Genomic DNA, 14,574 nt, shown 5'->3' on the forward strand with positions numbered 1-14,574 from the left:
TAGCGTTCCGTATCCTCCTTCAATTCAGGACCCGGCTCAGCTCTCCCGCCTTCTGCCTCCGGTCATTCTTTCTCGTTGTAGCGCGGATCGGCACCGCGGGGACTATCGCAGAGCGCTCGGCCGCCGATCCAGGAATGCAGCGATCTAGTGATGGAGCGGGTCCGCAGCGGGCGGGGCTGCAGCGCTCCGAGCTTCCTCTCGCTCCTCTCGGTCAACAGCGGCGCCCGCAGCCTCCTCCCGGCACTGCAGCACCGAGCGCTGCCCGCCCTGCCTCGCTACATCCAGCGAGGATTCCCCACGGAGACGTCGCTTTTCGCTCGGCGCTGATCTCCTGCCTCCTCATTTCTCCAGCCGATCTCTCATTTCATCCCCAGGGTATCACCAATGGGAGGAAGGCAGAGGAATTCCGTGGGCTTGGTTCTTTAACCGCACGGGAAACGAATCACTTCCTAATGCCATTGTACGTAAAAGAAAACACAGTTTTCGTATTTTACCCTGTAGCTTATTGTTAATCTTTTCCTTTTTGGCCAAAAGCACCTTGAACCACAGCGCCTCAGCGAGAAAAGGGGAAGATACCGCATCCCGAAAAAACAGAGCTATCAGCCTCATTAACACAAGCGGGAGCAGCGCAATTCTGTGCTTTTTGCAGTCAGGGAGCCAATTGTTACAGGACTGAATTTCACGTACAGATAAACATGCCTTTTAAACTCTCAAAGTAAAGTTCCAGGTCTTCAAATATTTGATATCCCTTCCTAAGGCAAACCTATTGTTCTCTTGGTTCATAGAGATTCAAAATTATTCCGGTCATTCCAGGTTTATTTCTTTTTCTGAAATCAATGTCTAAAGCGTTGAAGCTCGTTAGTAATCTATCCATCTAAATATATCTTAATCCCCTTGGTTCGATATGTATGTAAATGTTGGTACGATTCGCGATGTAAAGAGGATAGAAAAAAAACCTCTTAAACAGAAATAATTCAACACTGTCACCAGTATACCAAATAAAGTTCATAAAGGGCAAACCAGAGCGAACTGCAGCCCGGATGCATGAAGGAAGCCATCTAGCTCCAATACTGTAATCCTCCCCAAAATGCACAACAAACTCTTTGTTCTCTAAGTATAGAGAACGGAACTTGTCACATTCCTTTCATTTCTCATTCTAATGGGGACAAAACAAAGCTTAACGAACGGGTTTACCTCAAGCTATACACCTGTTCCAAGCACACCCTTTCTGAGCAAATCAGTCTGGAAGGAAAAAGCTCCAACACCAAGTATCAGTGCTCTCTACTTTTCCCGCGATTCAGTCATACAGAATCAGCCGTTCTCCTTTCACAGAATACGAATCTGCTTTCAAAACTGCAAACACATTCTAATTTATAGAGTTCAAGTGTTAGAAAAAAAACCCTCCACTGAAATTGAACCATTGACCAATGAGGAATCAAGTCCATCCAGCTCTCCATGGAGGCGGAATACTCCCTTCCTCATTTCCATTCACCACGGAGACAGGAAAGTCAAACTGACAACACAGCACACCGGGAAACGTGAAAAGCGCGGCTGCTGGCTCCAACAAGAGTTATACGCAAAGCATCAGAGGCAGAAATTCTTCTTAAGGAGAACTCAGATTTTTCAGCCACTACACAGAGACACAGATGAGGAATCCCAATTGACACGCGCCACACAATACCAGGGATAAAGAGACAACCATCGGTAAGGCGTCAAAAATAGGAAGACCTCTCGCTTTGCAGACCTCCGGTGCGAAAAATTTCCCTTCATCATTAGCAATTTTCAGAGTTTTAGAAAAAAAGTTTCGACAACGAAACCTCACAAGAGGATGGAAAAACACTTCTCTCTCTGCCTGCCTTTTCTACGTAGAAAAGCAAGGAAAGGAAAGCGTAAATCAGAGCATCACCAATCCGGAAAGACTTTATACAGCATAAGCTGAAAACTAAGAGACAATCCATTGAGTCTTAGTCTCATCATCAACTGACGAAACAAAAAGTACAATTTCCAAAGCTGGCTGCTAAGAAACAGGAAAGATGCTGATAGGAACTAAAGGAAACAGAGTCCAGTCTGAGCAGTCCCAAATGACAAACGAACTTAAGAATGCACTGCTGCACGCTCTTAGGAAATGAAGGATAGGAGCAAAAGGGCATATAGGCTCACAAACCTGTGGTACCTCAGATTCGGTAGGCGCCTCTTCCCCAAGGCCGCCGCAGTTCGGGCTCGGCTTCTCGCAGGACTCGCCGCCCAGAAGCTCCTCCGCTGACAGCACGGGCACCGGCGGCGGCGGCGGGGGGGGCCAAGAGGCCTCGGGCACGGCGCGGGCCGGCGCCGCCACGCACAGGTTGTAGGAGTAGGGCAAGGTGCCCTCGCAGAAGTCGGCCGGGAAGGCGGCGCCGGCCACCGAGAAGCGCTGCGCGCCCAGGCAGCGCAGCACGGCGGGCGGCCCGGCCCGGCGCAGCCGCGCCAGCACGGCCAGAGCCACGCTCAGCACCAAGAGCGCCGACAGCAGCGCCAGCGCCAGCACCAGGTAGAACTGCAGCTCGGCCGCCGCCGCCTCCTCGGCGCCCGCCGGCCGCTCGCTCAGCTCCGGCAGCGCCTCCTGCAAGCTCTCGGCCAGCACCACGTGCAGCGTGGCCGTGGCCGACAGCGGCGGCCGCCCGTGGTCCTTCACCACGGCCACCACACGCTGCTTGGCCGCGTCCCGCTCGGACACGGCCCGCGCCGTGCGCACCTCGCCGCTGTGCGGCCCCACGCGGAACAGCGCCGGCTCCGACGCCTGCACCAGCTCGTACGACAGCCACGCGTTGCGCCCCGCGTCCGCGTCCACCGCCACCACCTTGGCCACCAGGTAGCCGGCCTCGGCCGAGCGCGGCACCACCTCGAACGCCGTCGGGGCGGCCGCCGCGGCCCCTCCCGCTGTCGCCGCCGGCCACAGCACCCGCGGCGCGTTGTCGTTGCGGTCCAGCACGAACACGCGCACCGTGGCCGTGGAGCTGCGCGCCGGCGCGCCGCCGTCCTGCGCCCGCACCGCCACCGCGAACTCGCGGCACTGCTCGTAGTCCAAGGAGCGCTGCGCGTACAGCGCGCCGCTCCGCGCCTCCACCGACACGAGCGGCGCCGCGCCCGCCGCGCCCGCGCTGCCGCCCGCCAGCCAGTAGCTCACGCGCCCGTTGGCGCCCGCGTCCGCGTCCCGCGCCTGCACGCGCAGCACCAGCGCGCCCGCCGCGTTGTTCTCCGCCACGTACGCGCTGTACGCCGCCTCCTCGAACACCGGCGCGTTGTCGTTCACGTCCGACACCTCCAGCGCCAGCTCCCTGCTGCTCCGCAGCGCCGGCCTGCCCCGGTCGCGGGCCACCACCGTCACGCGGTGCTCGGACGCCTGCTCGCGGTCCAGCGCGCTCGCCGTCACCACCTTGTACGAGCCGCCCGCAGACGCCACGATCGACAGCGGCGCCTCGCCCGACAGCTCGCACCACACCTGACCGTTCTCGCCCGAGTCTCTGTCCCGCACTTTCAGCAAGGCCACCACGGTGCCGACCGGTGCGTCCTCGGGCACTGGACTCGACAGGGTCAGAATGGTGATTTCGGGCGCATTGTCGTTCTCGTCCGTGATATCTATCTGCACTTCGCAGTGATCGCTCAGACCGCCGCCGTCTCTTGCCTGCAGCCGGAAACTGTATTTACTCTGTCCCTCGTAATCGAGGGGACCCGAGTTCCTGACTTCGCCACTCTCACTATTAACAGTGAACAACGCGCGGATGCTTTCCGGGACATTGCCGAAGAAGTAGGACACCTGTCCGTTGCTTCCCGCGTCTGCATCCGTCGCGTGTACCTGCAGTACGAGAGACCCCGCCGGCAAATTCTCCGGCACTCTCCCCTCGTAGAGCCTTTTGCTGAACACGGGCGGGTTGTCGTTGGCATCTGTTACGTTTATGCGAACCTGGACAGTCCCAGACCTGGCGGGGTCCCCACTGTCCACTGCTGACAGCACAAGCTCAAAGGAACTCTGCTTCTCTCGGTCCAGCGCTTTCTGCAAGACTAGTTCCGGCTGCTTACTTCCACCAGGACTCTCCTTCATGGCCAAAGTGAAGGACGGGTTGCTGGTGAGCTGGTAAATCAGAAGGGAGTTGCTGCCCACGTCCGAATCTCGGGCCACCTCCAGGGGAAAACGAGCACCGGGTAGCGTCCATTCACCAATCTCGAGGTCCAGAGCAGCATTACTGAAGGTCGGGGAGTTGTCGTTCACGTCCTCGATGGCCACCTCGACGTAAAAAATGTTCAGCGGGTTCTGCACTAAAGCCTCAAAGCTGACGGAGCAGGTCTCAGACTCGCCGCACATCTCCTCCCGGTCCAGCCGCTCATTCACGTACAGGTTCCCGTTCTCCTCATTCACCGTGAAGTATTGCTTCTCCTCGCTCAGCCGCAGCCTGCGCGCCGGCAGCTCGTCCGCGCTGAGCCCCAGGTCCCGCGCCAGCGGCCCCACGAGCGAGCCTCTGCCCAGCTCCTCGGGGATGGCGTAGCGGACCCGCTCGGCCGCCGCCCGCCACCACAGGCACAGCAGCACCGCGGCCGGCAGCGCTCGCCCGCCGCCCGTGCCGAGCCTCCGCCCGAGCCTCACCGCCATTCTCCGCCGCCACAGCTCGCCGCGCCGCTGCCTCCCGCCGCTGCCCCGCCGCTCCCTTCCGGCCGCTCTCGCCGCACACCGCACGGATCGCCGAAAGGCAGCGCGGCGAGGCCGCTCGGGCCGCACTCGGACGCCGCTGCTGCCCGCCTCTCTCCGCCTCTCTCCGCCGCTTTCCGCCGCCTCTTGCCGCTGCCGCCGGTGCCGCTGCCGCTGTGGCCGGCGCCGGGCGAGCGAGCAGCCTGCGGGGGCAGGACGCTGCGGCGGCGGCGGCGGCGGCTCCAGCGCCGCTCGGCGGCGGCCAACAGCGACACCCGGAGGCGCCGCCGCGCCGCTGCAGCCGCCGGATGGCCGCGCTCAAGGGGGCCCGGCTTTGGGCGGGGCTCAGCGCCTGAGCCGGCTCCGGGCTCTCTCCTTCATTACAATCAACAAGCGCGGAAGCAGATGCGATTAAATCTGAGTAGGCGTTTTCCATACTTTCAGATCATCTCCTTTTGTTGCAGTGAACAATCGGAAGTAAATATGCCAGAGGAGTAAAATCAGCTACTCTTAATAAAATCGAGGTGAAACTGTCAGAAGAAGAAGCGACCGTATAGCTGGGGAAGACTTTAAAAGCTCTTTAGCGCTGCGGTATATTTTGAATTGTTATATTAATTGGGAAAAATTAATAGTCATAAGGTTATAGTTGCGTTGGAATAGTCAATAATATTCTGTAACACATTGAAGCAAACGTCTTTTCTCCCTTGTCCTGGTTTGGCTGTGAAGCAATCTTTATGGTCGTGTAGTCTATACCTCACTACTCAGGTTTCTCAAAGCCCCTTCCATCGAGACTCTGAACCATTTCAAACATGGTACATCAATATCTTCTCTTGTCAACCTGCTCCTGTATGTCACCACTCTCACTGAGAAACATGTTTCACCTATGACCAGGCTTAATCTACCTTCTCTCGTTTTCAAACTATTGACCTTATCCTATCAAGATGGGCCCTAGCAGAAGCTTCTCTCTGTGGAGACCCAGAGAGGCATTCCCAGTTAAGGAAAAGGAGACGCCTCCAGCCCTGTGCCCTCTCCCTGTCCGTCAGCCTTTCGGTCACTCCCACCCTGTTTTCCTGTTGGCCCGTGCCCTAACCCCACCCTTGTGACACCCCCGTGTCCCCTGGTAACTGGTCTGTAAGGGTTCTTAACCTGGACCCCCTCAGCCCCTCTTGGCCTTTTGTTCTCTAAACCATGGACAATGCACACGCGTGGCTCAAATAAACATCTCTGTGAAACCCCTGCATAAGGCCCTTCCTGCTCCCTTACTTGCTATCACCCCAACAACTAACGGATACAACATCTCTCCACATTTCTGTTATGCATTTTATATAGCAAACATCACAATAAGTTCTTCCCAGCTCCTTTTCATCTCACGCTCAAGACCTTCTTTCTGCCCATCTACATGGCAGAGGTGTTCCATCCCTTTGAAAATGTTTGTTTTCCTTCTCTGAACATACTTTAACAGGTCTCACAAAAACACAGTGAAGACAGAAAATCTGCCTTGTCCTGCTGGCCACACTGTTTATTGTGCAGCCCAGAATATGATTGACTTCCTAGTCTGCAGGAACCCACTGCCAACTCATATCCCATTTGTCACCCACCAGGACCCCAAATCCTCCTCCAAAGCTCTCAGTCCCTCAAGTTTGTACGGAAAGGGGATTGCCCTGACCCAGGTGCATGATTTTGCACTTGATCTTGTTGAACTTAATAAGGATGACAGGAACCCACTCCTCCAGACTGCCGAGGTCCCTGGGGATGACATCCCATCCTTCTACTGAATCAATGGCACCACTTAGCTTGGTGTCATCTGCAAACATGGAGAGGGTACTCTCAATCCAATTGGCTGTGTCACTGATAAAGATGTTGGATATATTGGTCCAAGTACAGCCCCTTGAAGACACCACACATTGGTAGTTTCCAGCTGGGCATTGAGATACTGTCTACAACTCTGTGAACTCCACCTGCACTTGGAAAATAGGAAGAGATGGGACCTTTCACATGAGATCAGATACCCCGAGGTCGCACTCAAAACAAAAAGCAAGGCACGAGTAATTTCTTAAGCACAAGCTAAACAAATTGGATGGTACACATCTAATTTCATTTCATGAAGTCATCATCAGCTCTCGTGTTGTTTTTCCACTGTGTGGCCTGTTACCTTCCCTACAAATAAAATTCCCTAAATGTACACACTTTATAACGGGCCTTGTTCCTATACTACGAGAAAATATGAGAGACTACTTTTTTGCTTTTTCTTCATTTGCTTTACAACAAAAATCCTCGTTTAGGTGATTAAAGGGAGTTTTTGCTGCAAAACAACACTTGCATCTTCCAATGCAAAATGTCTTTTCTCCAGAAAGGGGGAAAATGAACCATGACCTTCCAGGAAACAAAGTCCTGAAAGGAAGTGTTAAATACAACTGTGAGAAAACTGTGTATCATAATGTTCCAGAGACACAGAGGTGGATAACGGAGGATTAACACAAGAATCACAAGCCATTCTATTCAGATATCATTGTTCCAGGTACACACGTTCTAACACCTTATTGTCAGAGGACTGCCATTGCCTTTCAAATCGGGCAAATCAGGATCGTAAGACAAATTATACAGGCCTTGGCAACAGGCATGAAACCAAACCACTGCTCATCCAAAAACACATTGATCCACCCCTCTTTTCCTGGTTCTGAGCAAATCCCTTGCCTTCCTTGCTCTGCATTCACAAATTTTGGTTGCACTACGGGTAGTACCCAGTGTTTGGCTGCACATCAGCCACAAGCAAAATAACACAAAATTCTGTGACATTCTAGGGAAATAAGGGTGTACCAAAGTCTTTCTGCTGGCAGCCGATCACCTCCATGGATGAACATGGATGAGAACACCTCCCATGGCCTGATAATCTGAACAGATCTCTACTTTCTGGGACTATGAGCCAAGCCAAAGCCTACTTGTAGAACATAAGAAACACAAAAGGAATAGGAAAGCCACAGAAGAATCGTGACTTAACATTTCAGACTATGTCAACTATAGCAAGTTCACAGGAAGCATCATCTACCTTGCCTAAAGTACACAGGAGGATCACATGGGACTTTACACCAAAGACCACAAGTGTGGTTCTCTAAGCAATTTATTCAGAAAACAAGAAAAGTGCACAGGACCGTAACTACGGGGATAAAAACAGGGGAAATGGAATGTTTATACCAGCCTTTCACACTCTTCAAACTATACCACAGCAAACTCTTTTACCTGCCTTATCTCTGTGCAGGCAGAAGGCTTCAGTGTGTTCAAACACCACCCAACAGAAACCACTTTGCCAACAGACACCATCAAAATATATTTCCCACACAACTGCTCCTTATGGAGAGTAAAGATCACAGCACAGGTCCACAAATACGAACTTCTCTGCTCACTCTCATTTCAAGGAATGTGAAATGCTCAAGCCCCCAAACCACAATTTCCTAACAAAACTACCATCCCATGCCCTCCATTTTCCACAAACAAACAGTTTAAATGCTAAAAAAACCCCAGCAGTTACTTACATGAGCAAGATCCATTAACAACATCTGACGGTTGGTCAAGGCTGGAAAAAGCTCAGTACACCTAAGACAAGACTTTATATACTTTTTATATACTTCATATACTTGTTATATATACCATTTTTTCCCACAGTCTTACAAGCACATACAACGGGAAAAGTGACAGTTCTTAGACACAGAGTCTTTGAAGCATGTTTGTGCTTCCATGGATAGGTCTGCAGACAAGTCCATCTAAGTCTGTATCTGTTTGGGATACAGGAGAAGGGGAAGTTCTACAGGTGGCACAGATCTTGGCACTAGAAATGCTGTGAAAGCACTCTGAGCCAAGTGGAGCATGCAATCCCCTCTTTTCTTGCTCTGAGGCGAGTCTCTCACTGATTTGCCACTGACTTCTCACCATGAATATTTGACAAGAAAGAGTGTTTACTAAAGTGATGCTTTGCAGAAAGGCACCTCTCGACGTTTTTTCCTTTAGATCTGAAACCATGAAAGGCATGTACAGGACAGTCGGCAGCTCTGGCAGACGTCGTCTTCCACACGGCCCACCTTCAGCTCATTAGATCAAGCGAGACTACAAGTTAAATCATGCACAGTGGAAGGGATCATACCATACAGCTCCAGATGAGCGCTCAGAGTAGCTACATAATTCCAGTATTTATTAGGTTCTAAGTGAAGTGTTTGATCTTCCCAAATCTTCCACCATGGTATTTGTTGTAAGTACATATTTAAGCTTTAGTTAAGGATTGAAGAAAAGATGCAAACTCATAAGGAGAACCTCCCAGGGCTCCCCATATAGGTGGAATAAAGTGTCATGAAGCTAAATATTTTGGGATGATGAAACTCACATTGCCTGATGCTACAACTGGGCACTGGTCAGGGAAAAGGGCAAACTGTATTCCTTGTGTATTTCCAGAGACCTTCACACACAGCCCCCAGGACTCTGATCTTCAGCACTTCTTAACTTACAAAGGGTCCTCTGACCCTCATGAGCTGCAAGAACATGGAATAAAACTCGCAGATGCACAGAAGAAGACATCTGTAATGTGCACTGCACACCGCCAAGGTTGGGAAGTGCCTCCCTCAGCAAACTTCAATACCTTAATATTTCAGTAGGAGGTGCTCAAGCAGTATCTAAAAGAGAGTATCTAAAAGAGAGTATCTGAGTATCTAAAAGAGTATCTAAGTAAGTATCTAAGTATCTAAGCGAGTATCTAAAAGAGACTATGTACAGAGTATCTGTAAAAAGTCAACAGAACATTCACAACAAAGCCCACACCAAAGACCACAACCACTGTATCCCAGTGTAGTTTCTTTGGACAATAAAGAAGGGAAAATGCACACAACCATTACTGTGGGCCTCGTATAACAACTGAGATAAACTGAACTGCTACATCATCTTCACATGTGTCAGTTATTTCTAATCAACCAGAGCAAGTGTCTTTAGTCGCTAGATCTTTACAAGACACCATGAGAGAAAAGTAGCACACACAACTTCTCTTTACTGAGAACAAGGATCACACCATGCATGCATGCAAAGATGTATCTCTGCTCATCATGATGCTTCAAAGAACTTTAAAATGTCCTGAACTGTGTAAGCAACATGCACATCTGATGAAAACCCAGTCATCAGAGTAGCATCTCAAAGACACCATCATCCTACTTCAGCAAATTGTGCTGCTGAAAATTGGAAGATATGTTATTCTCACACCTTGGCATTCAGGGTATGCTGACACTCAATAAGTGCCATTCACGGGAAATATCATAGTACAAGAAAACAGACTGATGAAACTACTCCTTGACCAGGCAGATAATGAGCAGTATGATATTAAAAGTAAGACATCTTTAGACTCATTTCACTTTCAGAACATAACAATAAAGCATGCAGAAAACAAGAGGTCAGATCCAGCTCTTCTAGATTATGGCACTTGGAGCAGAGACAAATTTCAGTCTTCAGCAAGGAATAAATTCAAAAACTTCCAAAAACTCACATTATGGCAATTTCCATAATTGCACAATTAAGCCGTTAGTTAGAAACATCTCATCAACCTGCAAACACACAGAAAGGAACATCCAGGGCTCCCAGTACAGCTGGAATAAACTCTTCTAGTCAAGCCTCTTTGAGAAAATGGAAGTCACCTTCTGGCTTAGACCACTCCCTTCAACACACATCATCACACCATGGATTTCACAGAGCTGTCTTTAGATCTCTGTAGTGAGGGTGAAGGATACATCTCTTTGGCCATTAGAGAGCTGTGAAGAAATTTCAAACTTCTGCAAAGCAAAAAGGACCAGTACTCTAGGAGAGACTGAGATGGTGGAAATCTGTACAAGGGCATTCTCCTCACCCTGTCACCTGTAACCTGAATCTCTTTGCTTCTCTACTATCACAGCTCTTGCCACAAGAATAATTTTCAGGCCAACCAATTTCCAGATCCTAAAAAATGCTAAATGCAAAAGAAATAGGAACTGCAAAACATCTCTGCTAATTCCTCCACTGGCCCTTCATACGCAGCAACATACATTCCTCCGCAAGGCGCACAAAAACCAAAACATAGATGAATGCAAGGACAGTTCTTGGTCACTGGCTTACCATGAGAAAAACAAAAGGCTGAGAGGACTAATGGCTTAAAGGACGTAGCATCTCATTCAAAAATATTTCACTCCAGTCGAACACAAGTACTGTCGGGAAGACATCTGATTCTGCTAATAATGCAAAATTGCCTTAACTAACAATGCCATACGTCGATATGGGACAGCAAAGACAGAGAGGAAAACTATAATATAGGAGTAAAGGGACAAAATAAGAAAGGATCAGGCGGCAGATAAAAATCAAAGACGAGAATAAACGATGCACCGCGGAAAAGCATCACTTCTATCTCCGGAAACAACTAAATATACGCGCAATACCCCGTAGCAAGGCGAACCAAAGCGTCGCTGAACGAAATTTTGACATCCGGCATGACTAACTCACCGAGGGAGCGGCGGGATCGACGGGAAGGGCGGCGGCAGGGTCCTCGTCCCCGAGCAGCGGCGCGGGCTCGTCGGGCAGCGGGCGGGCCGGGAGGGTGTCGCAGCAGGCGGCGGCGGCCGAGAAGCGCAGCCGGCTCTCGCGCGAGTCGGCCGTGAGCGACACCTCGTGCGAGTAGGACTGCAGGAAGGCGCGCACGCCGTCGATGCCCACGAAGTGCGAGACGGGCACGCCGCGCAAGGAGGCGCCGCTGTCGGGCGGCAGCAGCTGCTGGCGGCGCCAGCGGTGCAGGCGCAGCGCCAGCAGCAGCAGCAGGAAGGCGAGGAAGAGGCAGGACACGGCGGCCACGGCCAGCACGAGCCAGCGCGTCAGGCTGCCGGCCGGCTCGCCCGGCGCCGCCGCCTCGTCGGCCGCGCCGCCCAGCTCGGCCAGCAGCTCGGCCACGCTCTCGGCCAGCACCACGCTCAGCGTGGCCGTGGCCGACAGCGCCGGCCGCCCGTGGTCCTTCACCAGCACCACCAGGCTGTGGCGCGCCGCGTCGCGGGCCAGCGGCGAGCGCGCCGTGCGCACCTCGCCGCTGTGCGGCCCCACGCGGAACAGCCCCGGCTCCGTGGCCTTGGCCAGCTCGTACGACAGCCACGCGTTCTGACCCGCGTCCGCGTCCACCGCCACCACCTTGGCCACCAGCGCGCCGGCCGGCGACGAGCGCGGCGCCAGCTCCACGACCGACCGCGCCGCGCCCGAGCCCCGCCGCGCCGCCGCGGCCGGCGGCGGGTACAGCACCTGCGGCGCGTTGTCGTTCTCGTCCGCGATCAGCAGCAGCACCGACACGTTGCCGCTCAGCGCCGGCGCGCCGCCGTCCTCCGCGCGCACCCACAGCCGCAGCTCGCGCACCTGCTCGTAGTCCAAGGAGCGCAGCGCGTACAGCGCGCCCGTCTCCGCCTGCACCGACACGTACGACGACAGCGGCGCGCCCCGCACCCGCCCCTCCGACAGCCGGTAGCGCACGCGCGCGTTCTGCCCCCAGTCCGCGTCCGTCGCGCGCACCGTCAGCACCAGCGCGCCCGCCGCGTTGTTCTCCGCCAGCCGCGCGCTGTAGCGCTCCTCCGCGAACACCGGCGCGTTGTCGTTCACGTCCAGCACCCGCAGCGCCAGCACCGCGCTGCTCTGCAGCGACGGCGACCCGCCGTCGGCCGCCCGCACCGTCACGTTGTACTCCGACACCTGCTCCCGGTCCAGCTCGCCCGCTGTCACCACGCGATAGTAATCCTCATAAGACTTTTCCAGCCGGAACGGGATGCCCCGATCGAGAGAGCAACGCACGGCACCATTGCCTCCTGAGTCACGGTCCTGCACATGGAGTAGAGCGACCACTGTCCCCGATGGTGCATCCTCAGAGATCTCACTTAATGCCGACCTCACTGCAATCTCAGGTGCATTGTCGTTTATGTCTGTGAGTGTGATCGCAACTTTGGCAGCGTCGGAAAGGCCTCCGCCGTCCCGTACCTGCACCTCCAGTTCGTAACATTCGCCTTCCTCGTAGTCCAGGCTTTGCAACAGAGTGATTACTCCAGTTTCAGAGTCCAGATGGAAGATATCCGATGCGATGTCCGATGTTTTTTTCAAGGAGAATTTCACGTGGCCGTTCAGCCCCTCGTCGTTGTCCGTTGCCGCGACAGTGACGAGGATGGAGCCCACGGGCACGTCCTCGGGCACACGCACCGTGTACTCCGCCTGGCTGAACACCGGCGCGTTGTCGTTCGCATCCACCACTGTAACACGGATCCGAGCCGTGCCCGTCCGTGCCGGATCGCCGCCGTCACTCGCCCTCAGCACCAGCTCGTGAAACGCCGCCTCCTCCCGGTCCAGCGCCTTCGCCAGCACCAGCTCGGGACGCTGATCGCCGCCGGGGCCCGCCTGCACGGCCAGCGAGAAGTGCTCGTCACCGCTCAGATCGTAGCTCTGCAGGGAATTCCGGCCCAAATCTGGGTCGTGAGCTTCTGCCAGGGGAAACCGCGATCCTGGGGCTGTCATTTCGCTTATCTTCTCTTCTAGATCAATTTCATTAAAGCTGGGTGCGTTGTCGTTAATGTCCGTGATTTCCACTTCGATTGGGTAAACCTGCATTTCCCCCTCCACTATCAGCTCGCAGCGCAGCACGCATTGCTGCAGCGACCGGCAAAGCTGCTCTCTGTCGATCCTCTCCGCAGTCACTAAATGTCCCGTCTTCCCGTGCAGAGCGAAATACTGGGTACTACCTTTGTTCAGGATGCGCGTTCCGCGATTGCTGTGCTCCGGCAGCTGCAGCCCCAGGTCCTTGGCCACGTCGCCCACGAACGAGCCCTTGGGCATCTCCTCGGGCACCGAGTAGCGCAGCTGCCCCCACGCCGCCTCCCCCGCCGCCAGCAGGATCACCCAGAGCAGAGCTCGCTGCCGCCGGCCCCAGCGCCTCCCCGCCGAGAACATCTCCGCCTCGGCGCCGTCGGCGCTGCAAACACGTCGGCCGCTCCCCGCCGGTCACTCTGCCGCTCCCGCTCCTTCTCCGCTCACTTATTCCAACTCCTCCGCCTCTCCTCTGCACGGGTCTGCTCCACGGGGACTATCGCAGAGCGCTCGGCCGCCGATCCAGGAATGCAGCGATCTAGGGATGGAGCGGGTCCGCAGCGGGCGGGGCTGCAGCGCTCCGAGCTTCCTCTCGCTCCTCTCGGTCAACAGCGGCGCCCGCAGCCTCCTCCCGGCACTGCAGCACCGAGCGCTGCTCGCCCTGCCTTGCACACAGGCAGCTCGCGGGATGGAGACATTCGCCGCAGACACCTCCTGCTTTTCTCCAGCCAAGCTCTTTTCTGCTCGAACATATAATGAGCGTGAGGAAACCAGAGGTATCTCGATAGCAGGGTGTTTAAGCTTTCGGATAAATATCATTTTCTACCGGCGATAAAGTAAAATATCCTGTCTGATCTAATTGTGTAGAAAAATCCTAGTCCTATTAGACTGAAAACACGAGTTTAAGCCATACTGCTTGTACTACTGATAGGACAACAGCAAAACTAAAGAGGCTCCGAAATACAGAGCAGTATGATCACACACAAAACTCTGTCCACAGGCGTACCGGATATAGCAAGTTAATTAACCCAGTGACAGGATCTTTGCTTTATTTTTTTTCAGTTCATACAGAAAACGGTCTGAATTAATTTCTTCGCTGTGATCGACTAAGAAGAGGCACTTAAAAGCGGAAGAAGGCGGGGTCTAACAAAGCCCCTTATTTCTGCCGTGAAGTCTGATTGCTCAGGCTTCCGACAGGTGCTGTGGGACGTCTCTCGATAAGATATAAATGGGAAGAGAGGACAGGAGAAGAACCTCTGGATACTCAAAGATTATTATCTCCCACCCCCCGATTTCAGACTGTAGGTCCCTGGAGC

At 53.7% G+C, this 14,574-nt stretch overlaps 2 protein-coding genes across 2 annotated transcripts; both read right to left on the reverse strand.

Moving 5' to 3' along the window:
• Positions 1–62: 62 nt before the first annotated feature.
• LOC134049779 (protocadherin gamma-B5-like) lies at positions 63–5,096 on the reverse strand. Its single transcript, XM_062502451.1, has 3 exons — positions 4,645–5,096; positions 2,174–4,601; positions 63–275 (listed from the first exon to the last, which is right to left on the reverse strand). Exons 1-3 carry the CDS (start codon positions 5,094–5,096, stop codon positions 63–65), a joined length of 3,093 nt encoding a protein of 1,030 aa, XP_062358435.1.
• A 6,053-nt stretch (positions 5,097–11,149) lies between these two features.
• Positions 11,150–13,621, reverse strand: LOC134049781 (protocadherin gamma-A10-like). The gene has a single exon (XM_062502452.1). The coding sequence runs from the start codon at positions 13,619–13,621 to the stop codon at positions 11,150–11,152; it is 2,472 nt and encodes an 823-aa protein (XP_062358436.1).
• Between the last annotated feature and the right edge of the window lie 953 nt (positions 13,622–14,574).

Source organism: Cinclus cinclus, chromosome 14 (assembly GCF_963662255.1).
Source record: "Cinclus cinclus chromosome 14, bCinCin1.1, whole genome shotgun sequence".
NCBI classification, from domain to species: Eukaryota; Metazoa; Chordata; class Aves; order Passeriformes; family Cinclidae; genus Cinclus; species Cinclus cinclus.

Bases quoted from the DNA above. Each gene is read 5' to 3' on its own strand.
- LOC134049779 (XM_062502451.1), bottom strand. From the start codon at position 5,096: ATGGAAAACGCCTACTCAGATTTAATCGCATCTGCTTCCGCGCTTGTT. The intron at 4,602-4,644 runs GCGAGCTGTGGC...GCTCGGGCGGAG, and splicing joins CGGCGGGAGGCAGCGGCGCG to GCTCGGCACGGGCGGCGGGC. The intron at 276-2,173 runs GTACCACAGGTT...CGCTGGATGTAG, and splicing joins AGGCGCCTACCGAATCTGAG to CGAGGCAGGGCGGGCAGCGC.
- LOC134049781 (XM_062502452.1), bottom strand. From the start codon at position 13,621: ATGTTCTCGGCGGGGAGGCGCTGGGGCCGGCGGCAGCGAGCTCTGCTC.